This window comes from Typopeltis vanoorti, chromosome 4 (genome assembly GCF_054136105.1).
Source record: "Typopeltis vanoorti isolate ZY-2024b chromosome 4, IOZ_Tvanoo_1.0, whole genome shotgun sequence".
In the NCBI taxonomy this organism is placed as follows: domain Eukaryota; kingdom Metazoa; phylum Arthropoda; class Arachnida; order Uropygi; family Thelyphonidae; genus Typopeltis; species Typopeltis vanoorti.
The window spans coordinates 170459952-170475672 of NC_143552.1; the positions used below are offsets into that span (position 1 = coordinate 170459952).

General features: G+C 37.0%; 1 protein-coding gene across 1 annotated transcript in view; it reads left to right on the plus strand.

The window, feature by feature from the left end:
* LOC150107842 (cilia- and flagella-associated protein 251-like) overlaps positions 1–15721 on the plus strand; it is a 619793-nt gene that overhangs the window by 432707 nt on the left and 171365 nt on the right. The window contains exon 16 of the mRNA XM_090392197.1: positions 13996–14135. Within this exon, the coding sequence (XP_090248323.1) occupies positions 13996–14135 (140 nt within the window). The remainder of the gene's footprint in view (positions 1–13995; positions 14136–15721) is intronic.

Here is a 15721-nt window from a genome sequence, read left to right on the forward strand (position 1 = left end):
TCTTCACTTGTGGTGGAATACAGCTTACTATTGCTGCTAACAAATATTCCTTCACAATTTCCCAAGCACTAATGATATCCCGGCCTTCCAATTCCTCCCTCCATGAAACTTCCCCACGTTGATAATTAAAGACTATAATTACCTGCTTTATAATTCCATATATGTTCCCGTCTCTTTGATGCTCCTGCATATCTATTCATCTTCCAAGTCAAACCACATAGTCAAACTCTCCACCTGGTGGGAGAGATGTCATCTCAGTTATTATCAACTCTTCTGTTGCTATAACCAAATGCAAAGCTCTTGAATACATCTGCCACCATCATATGGCAAGTCAGGACTGGCAGACTGTGTTTTGGCCATCCCTTCATACAAGATTGGATAGGAAAAAAGCAGTGTACTATATAAGTCATTACATGCCAGAGAGACTATTTATGGATTTGGCAATGACTTTGAAGCACTCCCTTGACCTCAGCAAGTATAGCTGCATTAAATGTCTATCAGAAATTTGGGAACAGTCATCTTAAGATCTCCATAAGAAATCTGTATGTGTTATCAGTGCCTTTTATAAAGACATTGTCATATTCTTATCTCTGCTTGGTGGTGTGCATTGTGCTATAGAGAGACCTGCAAAACTTTTGCAGAGTGAGTCCTAGAATTTCCTCTCTCTCCGTACACATCTCCAGATCACTTCCCTCTTCCTTCTCCTTCTATTCTAGAGCAGAGTGCCACCAATAAAAATGCATTTCATTTTATCTCCTCTGGAATGAGATGGATTCAGTGTGGCAAAGTGCATTAAAGGTGCATGTCAACATTGGATGAACCAACCTGTATCCCCTTTCATCTGTTTTCATCAGCTGCAACCTATCAAATCATCTTGTAATGACCCCACATCAGAGTTCTCTGCTGGCATTATTCTCCACAGTTTTACCCCTACAAATAACTTCCGTTCCTATCTCAAGTATAGTTGAGATTAGACACTGAACTGCATTCTTACTATTTAAATTAAACGACAATGGTTGAAGAACGGAATCCTGTGGTAAAACTATCATGTTTGAGGCATCACTCCACTGTAAACAGCTTATTGCCTTCTCTCAACTAAGCAGTCCATATGTCCAAGCATTTCTTTTCTGAATTTCATTGTAGTTCAGGATAGAAATGTTAGCTTTGGTTAATATTTTTTTGTTATATTATGTTCTGATAAACACTGCTGAAAAATCTAGGAAAATTAACATAATCATCTCCTCTGGGGAGTACATTTGCCACCTTATCATAAAATGTAACTAGATCTTGAGTAGATTACTGTTTACATCAATACAGTTTTGTGTCCTATCCTCCAAAAAGCACCTTACAAATATCTTACACACAAACTAGCTTATAGCTTGACACTGATTTTGGATTCTCTCTTATTCAATGACATTATTTTCCTTTAGGACTAAACAAACACACATAATAACCACAGTAATACGTTTTAATAAGTAAATATTTCATCCTAAGTATCTTAGGTCATCGTCAGTACAGTTAGTAAGATTAATTATTGTGTGTATCCCTTTAGAATTTAGAATTATTTCCCTGAACAAGAGTCTCTTCTGTTATAGGATATTGGCTGGCGCAGCGTAAAAATAAATTTTGCCAATATCCAAAAAGGAAATAGTACTGAATTAATATTTAAGAGGCACAACAGTAGATTAGATAACGGGCTAATTAGAGATAGAATAAAGTATAATATAGAGAAAACAACGACGTAACACCACTGACTACCTTTGTGAATCTTTTCTGTACCCTTTCCAACATATCTTTGTCACCATGAAAACCCGGCGACCAAATCTGTGCACAATAATCCATATGAGGCCTGATCAAGGCCTTATGCAATGGAATCATAACCTCTCTATTTCTGCATGTCCACCATGCCCTCCATGTCCTTGTCTACCATCACACCTAGATCTCTTATCTCCTCTACTTCTGTTAAAGTTTCCTCACTAATTGTATACTTGGCATCTCTTTGTTGCTTACCAAATCTCAAAATCTTACACTTGGCAACATTGAACTGATTGTTCCACTTACCTGCCCATTCATGCAATCTATTCAAGTCCTCTTGTAAGGCATTAACATCAGCCTGACTGTGCATTGCTCTCACTAGTTTTGCATCATCTGCAAACCACTGGATATCACTAGTTAAACCCAACCTAATATCATTAACATACAAATTGAACAACAATGGTTCCAAAACTGACCCCTGTAGCACACCACTTGTGACCTTTCTCTTTTGAGATACTACCCCCCCCCCATATACAACTTTCTGATACCTATTTGACAGCCAGTCACTGATCCAACACAGAAGTCTGTTATCCAATCCCATCTCTTTCAATTTAATTAAGAGCTTGTCATGTGGCAGTTTATCAAAAGCCTTTGATAAACTGCCAAGGTATTTGTCACCTTCTTATAGTACATAAGTAAGTTAAGTAAGTAAGTAAGGTAGTACATAAGTAAGTTAGTGAAACATGATCTCCCCTTAACAAACCCATGCCGATAACCACAGAGAATACTGCTGTTATCAACCCATTTCTGTATCCTACTTCTCACCAATCTCTCTAGGTCCTTCACCACAATTCCAGATATGCAGACGGTCTATAATTTGAAGCTACAGCCTTATCACCGCCTTTATACAGTGGAACAATTTTACTCTCCTTCCGCCCCCCTTGGAACCTGTGCTGTTGCAAAATTCTTATTAAACAGGCATGCCAATGCTACTGCCATTTACCTGGAACATTATCTTAAGATGTGTGGTGATATTTCATCAAATCCTATCACCTTATTAACATCAGGGTTATTTATTTCCTCAAATACCTCCTGCTCACTCACAATTAAGCTATCCTTTCCTATGTCCTCTACACTTAAGTTCCTCATGATTCCACCCTGATCAAGATGAAACACACTTATAAATTGATCACTGAATACCTCAACAATGTCTTCTGCAGCAGTTACCATTCTACCACTTTCATCCCTTAACTTCATTTTTCCATGATCATTCTTCCTTCTACTTGCCACATATCTAAAAAAACTCTCTTGGGTTTTACTTAGCCTGATTTGCCGATTTCTGCTGATTCTCTACTTTTGTTTTCCTTACTAACTGAGTCACTCTCTAGGCTTGTTCTTTATATTCTTCATATGACCTGTTGCCATTATTCATTTTGTACTTCCTCTTAAGGACTTTCTTTTTCCAGATTTCATGCTTAAGCTCCACATTCATCCATTTTACACCGACCTTATTCAGCCTTTTGGCCTTTGGGATACATTCGTACATTGATGCTGTTGTGTATTTCTTTGTAAGTTCCCATGCAGTATTTATTTCCTTACTGCTCAACTCCTCATTCCATGTTATAGCTCAAAGTTGTCTCCTAAGCTTGTCATAATCATCAGCCTTATAATTCCACACATATATCCTTTCCTCACAAAAGTCTGCATATGACTAGCCACAACACAGGTGATTACTTCATGATCACAGCAATTTCCCAAGCACTAATGATATCCTTGCCTTCCAATTCTGCTCTCCATCGAACTGTCCCAATTTGATATCTAAGACTATTATAATCACCTGCTTTATAATTCCACATATGTTCCCTTTTCTTTTATACACTTGCATTTCTATTCATCTTTCAAGTCAAAACCACATGGTCACTCTCTCCAACTGGTGGGAGAGATGTGATCTCACTTATTATCAGCTCTTCTGATGCTATGACCAAATCTAAAACTCTTGCACCTCTTTTTCCCTCTATTACTTGTTGCCAAAGACATTTATCCCTCAAGAATTCTAGAAATTCCATTCCCTTATTACTACATGCATTTTCCTCTTCCCAGCTTATACTGATATCGTTAAAATCTTCCATAACAGTCATTCTTCTTGCAATTGCCAAGCTCAACTTCTTAAACATCTCCTGCTTCCCACCCACTGTGCTCCTTGGTTTGTAGCAACAACCTACTAAATATCCTGCCTTGGCCACTTCTACGTCACACCATATGCTTTCAAAACTATTAGTGTCATTGCCTTCTAAAGCCCCTCACTCTTAGAAGACATAAGTCATCACTTATCATATAGGCTATATAGTTTGCTATTATAGTGATCATATCATACTGGAACAGTATGATATGATCACTGTTCACCAACTGGTGGTAAAATAGTCACAATCTTAAATGAGACTGAGACCCTTTCTGATGCCACAATCAAATCTAGCACTCTTTGACCTTGACTTCTTCTTAAACATGCTACTTAAGGAAGTTGTCTAGCAACAACTCAAGAAATTCTCCTTTATTCTTATCACGTGATTTCTTTTCTACCCAATCAATGTTTAGAAAATATCCGTTACCAGTAATGAGTACTCATTTAGTATCCATCAGGGTAATTTGGTGATGCGTTTCATTTCCCTCGGCAGCTGAATTGCCTCCTCTGTAGCAGTACTCTACTATATATTTCATCCTGTTAGCCTCCACTGTGCACCAAATAGATGTGAACTCACTGCTACATAAAACATTATTGGTTTTTAGGAGTTTTTACCCTAATTGGACTCAAGTCATCTGATAACCTTAATAGTACTCCTCACATTCCTCTCCAATTTATTCTGTCATTCCTAAAAATACTCTACCCTTTAACATGCAATCCCAGTTATAGCATCTGACTCTGATAGCCAGGCTTCACTAATTCCAACAAACTTTGGCTACAGCATAATAAGTTACACAAAAAACTCAACCCCTTTGTTCCTGATACTTCTGTCATTTGTGTATAGAACTAATTGATTACCACTTGGCAATTTTTACACTTAAATCTATAATCTGATTTCCTCTATTAGTGGCATTCATATCATTATCATGTTTGCATACTATAGCTGGTGCCTTCATAATTTAGTTGGAAAGACCTGAGTTTGATTCTTTCATGACATGAGAATGTTTATCTGGTGGTTTCAATCAAATGGTGAGTTTAGCTGGTCTCACATGGAGTTGAAGTTATTTTCCTGGAAACTCAGGTTTTTTGTCACTCAAAATAGGCAAACTGGTCATGAGTTGGAAGAGTTTAGAGCCTTATCATCTTATCTTTCTACTGTACATGATGGATTTCAGGTAGAGATCTTTCTTCTTCTTCTCTTCCGTATAAGCGGGTTGAGTCTTCTCTTGAGCAGGATCTTCCAGTCTTCTCTATTCCTTGCTGTTCGAAAAAGTTCCTTATATGTTCTGCATCCCGAGATATTCTTTATTAATTTCATCCAGGTAATTCTTGGTCTTCCGGGTCTTCTTTTTTCAGTTGGAAAAGTATTGATTAGGACGTTAGGAATTGTCTGCGTCCATGTGTACGGTGTGTCCAAACCATCTCAGTTATTGTTTTCTAATTTTTTCTATTATTGTCTTTTTATACAATAGTTCTTGTCTGACTGTGATGTTTGTTTTCTTTTCTATCCAACTTGTTCTATTTATTTTTCTTAAGCATTTCATTTCAAATGCCAGGTTTTTTCTCCTCTCTTTTTTTAACTGTCCACGCTTCTGCTCCATAGATGACTGTTGGTATAATTATTGCTTCATATAATTTGATTTTGGCTTGCTTAGATATCTTGTTTGTTTTCCAGATTTTCTGTAATTTTCCCATGGTGGTCCATCCTATCGCTATTCTGTGTTTGATTGTTTTGAGTTCATCTATTGTTTCTGTTAGTTTTGATCCAAGGTATACGAAGTTGTCTGCTTGTTCTATTTGTTCTCCGTTTAGGGTGGCTGAGATGGTAGTTCTGTTCCTCTCTATTTTCATCACTTTTGTCTTTTGTATATTTATTGTCATGTCATATGTTTTACAGGTTTCGTTTAGCTTGTTGATCAACTTTTGTAGTTCATTTGGGGTTCTTGCAAGAAGGATCTCTATGGGTTCTGTTGTGTGTCCTTTTTAATTATTGCATTTGTCTTAGAGTAATATTTTATCAGAAACTGTATTATATATTTGTCTATTGCTTTTTCTAGTAGAATTTTAAGAAGGATTTCTCTGTTGATGTTATCGAAAGCTTGTTTAACACGTTCATTGCCAATCACGCGATATCGCGCGATGCGAGTTCTCACCAAACGGCCAATCACGCGTTATCGCATGGACGTCGCTAACTAAATAAAAAAATATAAAAAATTTGGCCACCACATGAAATTCCAATTTTCAGCTTGGCAATGAATGATATCGCGCGATCACGCGATGCGAGTTCTCACCAAACGGCCGATCACGCGTTATCGTGTGGACGTCGCTAACTAAATAAAAAAATAAAAAAAATTTGGCCACCACGCGAAATTCCAATTTTCAGCTTGGCAATGAAAGTGTTAAAGTCCATAAAACAGCAATATAGTTCTTTATGGTCTTCCCAACTGAGCTCTGCTAGTTGGTGCAATGTGAAAATTTGGTCTATTGTTGAATAGTTTCCTCGGAAACCAGCTTGTTCTATGCCTATCATTTCTTCGTACATGTTTTTTAATCTATTTTGTATAATTCTTATGAATGTTTTATAGGTGTGAGGGAGTAAATTGATTGGTCTGTAATTTCTGCAGTCTCTTTTGTCTCCTTTCTTGTATATTGGGATGATCTTTCCAGTTCTCCAGTCATCTGGGATCTCTCCTGTTTGTAGTATTTTATTGAATAGGGTTGTTAAAGATACCAAGCAATTTTTAAACCTGGTTTTACTCCATTTTACTCCATTGGTGGCCCCCTTGCCTTTAATACAAAATATCATACATCTCCTCTAGATGTGTTTTGGCATTAAGGCTAAATATTAAGATTAGTGATCAGAACTTATACCACCTTTACCACGAGTTGCCTTGGTCTTGCACTACCTGTAGGATCAGCTAGACTTGCAACACTTGCAGGCATAAACTTGACTTGTTTGTCTGTTTGCTTACTTGGGAAATGGAGTAAAACCAGGTGTAAAAATTGCTTAGTATCTTTAACATTTATTATACCCAAGGTAAAATACTTTCTACATTGAATAGGGTTGTTAAATATTCTATTGATATGCTGCCTCCATATGACCACAGTTCAGTAGGGATAGTATCAATGCCTGGTGCTTTATTGTTTTTGATCTGTTTTATTGCATATCTAACTTCTTCTTGTAAAATTTTTGGGTGATCATTATTTTCTTCTATTGTTGGCATTGTAGTTTTGTTTCCTTGGTGGAAGATAGTCTTAAAATGGTTTGACCAGATTTTTCTTATATATTCAATATTCACGGTTTCAGTCACTTGTTGTTTATCATTGTTACTGCTTTTGCTGAGAATTCCTTTGTAATTTCTCTTACAGTATCATGGAAGACTTTTAGGTTGTTTTGTTGGTATGCTTCTTGGCATTTCTTAGCTTTTTCTTCTAACCATTTTTCTTTGGCTTTTTTGCATAGGTTATGAACTTTATTTTTTAGTGCTCTGTATTTTTCTCTATTCTCTTCATTGTTTTGTTGGTTGACAGGTATCTTGGCCTCTCTTTTCTCTTCTATGGTAGCTATGATTTCTTGGGTTATCCACTGTTTGTTTATTTTGGGATTGGAACCTAGAGTGTCTTTTGCAATTGATAACACTGTTTCTTTTCCTTCTTCCCAGTATTTTCTGCTGTTCTCCTGGATGAAGATGACACTTCATAGGACAGATACTATAGCTGAACTTACGCCATATTCTAACTATTCCTCCCATGAGGAATCTAATTTTTCTGGATCATGGCATCAGGTCTCACCCCATTAAATAATTTTTCCAGGACCCTGATGCTAAATCCATTGAATTGGTGGTCATCCTTATACGAGTCTTTTCCACCATCATACTCACTCCATATATCCAAAAAAACTCGCATCCATTTCTTCTATACAGCCTACATAATAATCATCTCTTATTCTTAACTCAGTGCTATTATCTCTTGGTAGTAAACCAACAATCCATACTCTGTCACTTTACTTTCTCATTTCTTTCAACAGATCTTTCATAGCCTCTCTCTCATGCTATATTTGTCATTACTTACATCATTAATTCCAACAAGAACTCCCTTCATGTGTCATCTCCTATTTAGGAGTTGGCTACCATGATGTGATTCATGGTTGATTATGGGCGTAACGACATATGGTGAGGACCCTATCTCTTCCACATCTTCTTGTAAGTATTCATGGCTGTAAATCCGTGTGTGTGTGTGTGTGTGTGTGTGTGTGTGTGTGTGTGTGTGTTCATGGGCCCGGTTTGCCTGTTCTGGTAGATGAAAAACCCAAGCTTCCAGGTGAAAAAATCCCCTGCCTCCATATGAGACTAGCTGACTTACCTTTAATCGAAAGTGACTAGATAAAGGTTCCTCACATCAAACCCAGTTCTTTCCAACCAAAGGGCTTCATCTGTACCGACTGAGCTATGGGACTGGCTAACTTACCTTTAGTCAAAAGACACTAGATAAAGGTTCCTCACATCATGGACTGGAATCAAACTCTGGTCTTTCCAACCAAAGGGCTTCATCTATTCTGACTAAGCTATGGAGGCTCACCAACAAGAGCTATCATCTCTTTTTTCTATTTTTCTATTGTATTTGTGATATCTTTAATTTTGATATACCCCACGAAGGATAAACTACTCAAAATAGTGACTCAGTTTGCAAGCACAAATGTTATGATTGAATCACCATACCATATTACATCTTTTTTCTTATATTTTCATCGACTTTCCTTGTTATAGTTATTCTTACCAACTTCAATACTTTCCAGTTTCTTCCTGTTCTGATTATTTTTTTTATCCTAAATTTCTATTGACATTTCTCCACTTTCTTCCAGTTCTGCACCTTACCAATATTTATTTTCTGTTTTTTTAACCAAAGTTTTAAAACATGATTTCAATTCCCTGCCCCCATCTCCAATACACCTCTTTATTTCTATAGTCTTCACTTTTCTTTCATGACCAAACTGGTCTCCCTCCATTCCTGAGGTCATCCCGAACTTGTTATCATTCACTCTCAGGATATGAGTTATCAAGGATGCCATTGTTATCATTGTTATTGTTATTATAATATCAGACCTCCATGGAGTCTAAAGACTCATTGCAGGATGCAAACACTTGCACACACACACACACAAAGCCTATCACACTGTGCTTTAAACGCATTTACCACAATGTCAGGTGAAGCATTCCATACTAACCACTCTCCATGCAAAGAACCTACTCCTTATATGGCCCTGCTCACACAACCCTTAAACAATGTCCAGTATTTCCTCTTGTTTTACCCCCCCCCCATGCTATGAAAAATGTCCACTTAAATTATTTGTTTCCACAACTGCCACTAACACTCTTGCTCATTTCTTCCTCATATCAAAAATATTAATTATTTTGTATGCAAAGGTTTCTGTGGTATATCAGTTCATAAGAAAGATTCCAGTAATTGAACCACATGTTTTTCCGGCCTGGTTGGCCGAGTGGTTAGCGTATCCGCTCTCCAGCCAAAAGGCTGTGGGTTTGAATCCCACCGTGGGCATGGATGTTTGTGATTGTCTGTGGAAGTCGTTGTCGGTGGCAGATGGTGTTGGTGGAGTGAGTGTTGGAGACAGAGGGTTGTAAAGTAGGTGCCCTCCTACGATGAGTCTTTGGACTCCCTGGAGGTGTCAAATAATAATAATAATAATAATAATAATAATAATGTTTATTACCCCCATATTGTTTCTTAGCCGAATGAGAAACTCAAAGAGTTTTCATGCCGAATATAGAAACTATATAAAGTTCGGCGATTCCAAGCATAAGCAAATACCTGGATACTGCACTAACTAGGTAGTTAATTATTATTAACTAGGTTACCTACTTGCTGATGAGACCTCAATAAAGGTTGAAACCGGTCTGGGTAGTGACCTTCTCTCATAATGTAGAATAATAATATAGCTCCTAGGAGCTAAGTTCACATTATGGGTAAATATCAAGAATAGTGATCGGAGCTTGCTCCACCTTTGATATGAGTTGCCTCAGCTTGCACTACCTAAAGGGTCAGTTGCTGCAGTATCCAGGTATTTGCTTATGCTTGGAATCGCCGAACTTTATATAGTTTCTATATTCAGCATGAAAACTCATTGAGTTTCTCATTCAGCTAAGAAACAATATGGGATGTAATATCCCTTTAACTTAAATAAGTTATGTCGCTGAATTGAAGCCTTTGGCTCTTCATATAATTAGTCATGTTTATTACAATAAATAACAATAAAAAACAACCCGACAAATTTCGTAAGTTGTATGACTTACATCTTCAGGGGTCAAAGGTAACTAAAAGTTAAAACACACGAAATGAGAAATTACTCAAAATAGTTCATTCTATGCAGTTATGTAACTGTTCATTAAATTGCATATCCGAATGTAGATTCAGTGCAATGCTAAGTTTGAACAGTGCTGGATGCCATCACGTTGTGTTGTTCACATTCACATTGTCCAAGGTCTGACTTGGGTATATTTTTTATCAATGCTGACCAAACTTGGTGTAGAATTAGGCCCTGATTTTTGTTGCATTGCGTTGGAATTCTAAGCATGTTTGTAGCTTCTTTAAATTTCCCTATAAAATAAATTTACATTGAAAAAAATTGTTTCATAAGGAAATTTAAAGAAGCTATAAACATGCTTAGAATTCCAATGCAATGCAACAAAAACCAGGGACTAATTCTACACCACGTTTGGTCAGCATTGATAAAAAATATACCCAAATCAGGCCTCGGACAATGTGAACGTGAACAACACAACATGACAGCATCATCCAGCATTGTTCAAACTTAGCATTGCACTGAATCTACATTCAGATATTCAATTTAATGAACAGTTAGACAACTGCATAGAATGAAGTTGAAAGTTTATTTTTCACTTGGTTAGAGTATAATAAAATTAGTTTAATCCTTTTTCCAAGTGTGAGCAAACAAAGTTTGTACCTGAAAGTATCCTCAGGACTCGGGTAAGGTGGTACAACACCAGGGCAACTCGTTGCAAAGGTGGAGCAAGCTACCAACACTCCTATCTCAGTATCTCCCATAATGCAAAACACATCTCCTTGCAGATATGTCTAATGTTATGCATTAAGGGAAGGGCCACTACCCAGACTAGATTCGACCTTTATTGAGGTCTCTTCAGTGGGAGCCAGGCCCGAGTGGAGATACCAGGCAGAAGCAGTAGCAGGTCATCTCTGCCTATAGGAGTTGCCAAATGGTGTGCCACCCTTTTTTAGTCCTGAAGATACTTTCAGGCGCAAACTTTGTTTGCTCACACTTGGAAAAAGGATTAAACTAATTTTATTATGCATAGAATGAACTATTTTGAGTAATTTCTCATTTCGTATGTTTTAACTTTTAGTTACCTTTGACCCCTGAAGATGTAAGTCATACGACTTACGAAACTTGTCGGGTTGTTTTTTATTGTTATCTATCGTAATAAACATGTGGTCCAATTACCGGAATCTTTCTTATGAATTATTTTATTCATTCTCCCTCCTGGATAGCACACCTTATGGAATCTCCATATGCTGCTATTCTTGAATCACTCATCACCTCTTTTACCCCCCCCCCCCTTTAATTTCATTCTGTTCTTTTGCACACTTTCATTTGTTTTCTCTAAATGTCTAATATCACTCTGTATGTTTCTCATTTCATTTTGAATAACTCTTTCTTCAAATCTTGTATGCAGCAATTTCACTCTCTGTCACTTCTATTGTTCACTGTCTCTCGTTCTGCCACACATTACTTACATTTACTTATACATACTTCCTTTTGCTCTCTTTTCACTTACTTCCACTTCTTCATTCTTGTGTTCTTTCACTCCCTCAGTCTGAGGAAGTGAAAGAATGCAAGAATGAAGAAGTGGAAGTAAATGAAAAGAGAGCAAAAGGAAATATATACGAGGAAATGGAAGTAATATGCAACAGAACAATTGTCAACAAGACTACAGGTGAAACAGAGAGTGAAATTGCTGGAATATACGCTAACCAGGCCAGCCTGGTTGGCAAAGTGGTTAGCGTTTCTGCTCTCCAGCCAAAAGGCTGTGGGTTCGAATTCCACTGCTGTGGGCATGGATGTTTATGATTGTCTGTGAAAATACTAGTGGTGGTGGTCGGTGGTAGATGCCGTTCTTGTAGATGATGATGATGGTAGTTGTGATTCGTTATAGTTGGTGGATTGAGTGATGGAGACAGAGAGTTGTAGAGTAGGGTCCCTCCCTTTGAGTCTCTGGATTTCCTGGAGTTGTCATGTAATAATAATAATATTATAAGATCCACTTCTTTGTTCTTGTGTTCTTTCACTCTTTCTTTCTCTCTGTCTGATTAGCTTTTGTTCCGTTTCTTTCATCTGCACTAACTTTCATTTCTTCAGTCTGTTCTGCATTCATTAACTCATAGTCTAAAAAAATATTACACTTTCTACAAGAATTGCTCTCCTCCGTATTAAGGCAAGCATTTTGAGGGAGCTTTTAGGGGCCCCCCACCCTATATGTGGGAGCAATATTCAATAGCTGGACGGATTTGTAATTTGTATAATGTTAACAGCTGTTCAGGGGTGAAGTAATGTCTTGAGCAAAAGAGAAATCGTAGCATTTTGAAGCTGAGGATCCAGTAGTTGTGAGGTGTTTATGCCAGGAGAGGGTTGATGTTAGGGTAATTCCAAGAAGGGAAATATCAAATTGTGGAAATTTGGATATCATCAAAAAGAATACTGGGAAAAATGATTCTTTCTTATGGGAAATAGGACAGAACTGGGTTTTATTAGCCAGACCAAATGATTGTAGTTTGCTTAACAAGCCTTTGTGCCCGACCTGGTCAATGGCTTTGGAGATATCAAGTGCAACCACTTGAGATTCACCAAACTTCTCCATGACATTTGTCCAGAGATGGGTGACATATGTGAGCAGATCTCCTGTTGATTGGCAGTGATGGAATCCATACTGGCAATCGTTTATTAGATGGTGTCTTCAAGGTATTGTTGGAGTTGGGAAATGATGATTTTTTCCATTACTTTAGACAGGACAGAGGTAAGCGAGATACTCAGTAGTTGGAAGGCAGTGGCTTGTCACCCTTCTTGGAAATGCGTTGAATATAGGCCAATTTCCAGTTTGTGGGATAGATTCCAGTGGAGTAAGAGAGTATATATAGGTGACATAGGATAGGAGTCAGTTCTGGTGCACAAATTTTCAGGACAATTGGGGGGAGTGCCATCAGGGCCAGGAGACTTTTTTGTGTCTAATTTGGACAGTATATTTTCTGATATCATCCTGGCAAAAGGATATAGGGGCATTGCATGTTGGATGTCTGGAATGGTTGTGGACATTTACCATTTTCAAAACATCTTTATATGCATGCATTGGAAGCAAAGTGTAAAGCCAGAAGATTGGCTTTTTCTGTAGGTGATGATGCAATAGAGCCATCTGGGTATGATAAGGGTGGGAATAGTCTTTATGAATACAATTTATAATGTTGTTGGTTCATTCAACTGACAACATATTTATCATATAGAATCTTAAAATCCTTAACACTCCTTGCATTAACAACATATTCTAGTAATGAGTTCCATTCACTGACAATTCTCCATGTAAAAAATCTACTCCTCACACTCCTCTTCACCACACCTTTACATAACTTCCAGGGATGACATCTGGTTCTTCCCTTCTCACCTTCTACTCTTTTTATAATCCCCTCTGGTTTAATCTGATAAAATCCTCTCACTAACTTAGATTTTGAATATGTTTTTAAAATTCATATATACCTCTCTCCACATTCCTAATATATTCCCAACTGAGGTAGAAACTGTTACCCCATATCTTAACAATGACCGAGAAACACTGTCCATTTTTCACAAATGTTTAATTATTCTTATAAATAAAGATGTTTTGCGATTAGTAAATCAGAATTGAACTTAATTAATCAGTATGAATTCTTTGTTTTTATACACAACTGAATTTTTACATTGCTCTTTAGCATCTACACATAGGCAGTATCATTTCACTGATGTTCAAACTGATTTTTTTCAGCAATTGGACTATCGAATGGGGATATAATTATCCAAGATGTGCCCTCAATGCATGATACTCCAGGATTTAAGTTTGAAATGACAAAATCAGCAATTATTTTGTGTGTGTTTTCTTCAGACTCCCAGTATTTTGCCACAGCTGTATGTATGACTATTTTGGCTAAATTACTTTAGCAAAATTATCACTTCTTTCTTGGCTTATTTTATTACTTGTATCCTTTTAGAATATAGGAGCTTTATAACAATCCTAAAATATATAAATGAAATATTGCATATTTAATTTATTTGTATTGCAAATAAATCAAATTCCTTTATTAGGAATTATAATATAAAAGTCTCAGTAATTATTTCTTTATTAAATTGCCTTCGGTTTACAATCGATTGTTCCATCTTCAACCATTTTCATCCATTCTCAACAAGTACTAAAGGAGATTTTAATTTAATTGAGCACCAAATAAAATTCCTGCAAATTAACAAGTAAAGCAGAGGTAAAGCAAGTGAGAAGGTATGCACAGTTTAAGTATGTAATGCCATGTGAAAAAAATACATTGTATGGAAGGCACAAGGAAGGCATTATTTTTATTAAATAATTTTTTTTTTTTTTCATTCAGTGTAATAAGAGACATCTGCTATCTTGATTCCAATATGGTTATTCCTTGTTGTGGCATTAATTAAAGGGGAAAATGGCCAGGAATTTTAAGTTTATGTTATGCTTGTTACATTATAGGATGATATTCATATAAAGTTCAGAGCCATAATTCTGTTTCTTTGGCTCATCTTTATGAAGTATTTGTTCTGATTATCTTTTAATAATAAGACCAGTGCTACTTATTAAATATCAGTATAGAATGCATTGCATACAGGATGCTGTTACAGCTCCAGACAGATAAGTAGTTCTTTTTAATGAAATAATTAGTGATACGCTGTTCAGTTGTGTATCTGCACGGTTAGCCTAGTGGCTTAGCGCTTCGCAACCATATGCCTGGGGAAGGAGTGTCCTAGGTTCAGTTCCCGTCGGAGACGTGAGGAGCTGAAGGATCTTCCTCAGCCATAGCCAAGTTAGCCGGTCTTGGGCGCAGGCAGTAGGGTTTTTTTCCGCCAGTTTATCTGGTGTTTTTCATCCTACAGGCAGTCAAATTGGCCCCGTGAACACACAGGGATACAGCCTAGAATACCTTGAGGCATAGGAGTGACCATTCTATCCTCGTATTTCGGTTATGAAATCCGAGCATGCTTGGAAGGTTGTGGGCCTTAAGGGCCTGTTAAAGCCATTGGGATAGGATGTTCAGTTGTAGTAGCTTTTGTTTCTGTGAGTGCTGTTAAAATATTCTGTTTAATGAATTTTGAGTGCTTTTGCAAATTTGTTTACTCTGTTTAACATGATGCTTCAAGATGCCAGTTTATGATTTCTCATATTCAGTATATGGGAGCAAGTGCAGGTCATTTAATTGTCTTGCATTGTTGTCTTCCAGACAACTGCAATTCTTAGAGAACATAGTTAAAAGTTTGATATAGTAAGCCCACAGATATGAGACCCTTCGACACGTCTGCGCATGTCAAAAGAAGGAGAATCCATTCCGATAATAGGGTAATCAATTCGTATTGTGGTATGAGTGTTTATTATTACATGTTGGAAAATTAACTTCTCTTTTATGATCATTATAGTTTTTAAAGTGGTAACCATTTTGCTTGTATAACAGCTGGAAAAATTTACATATAAAGCACGT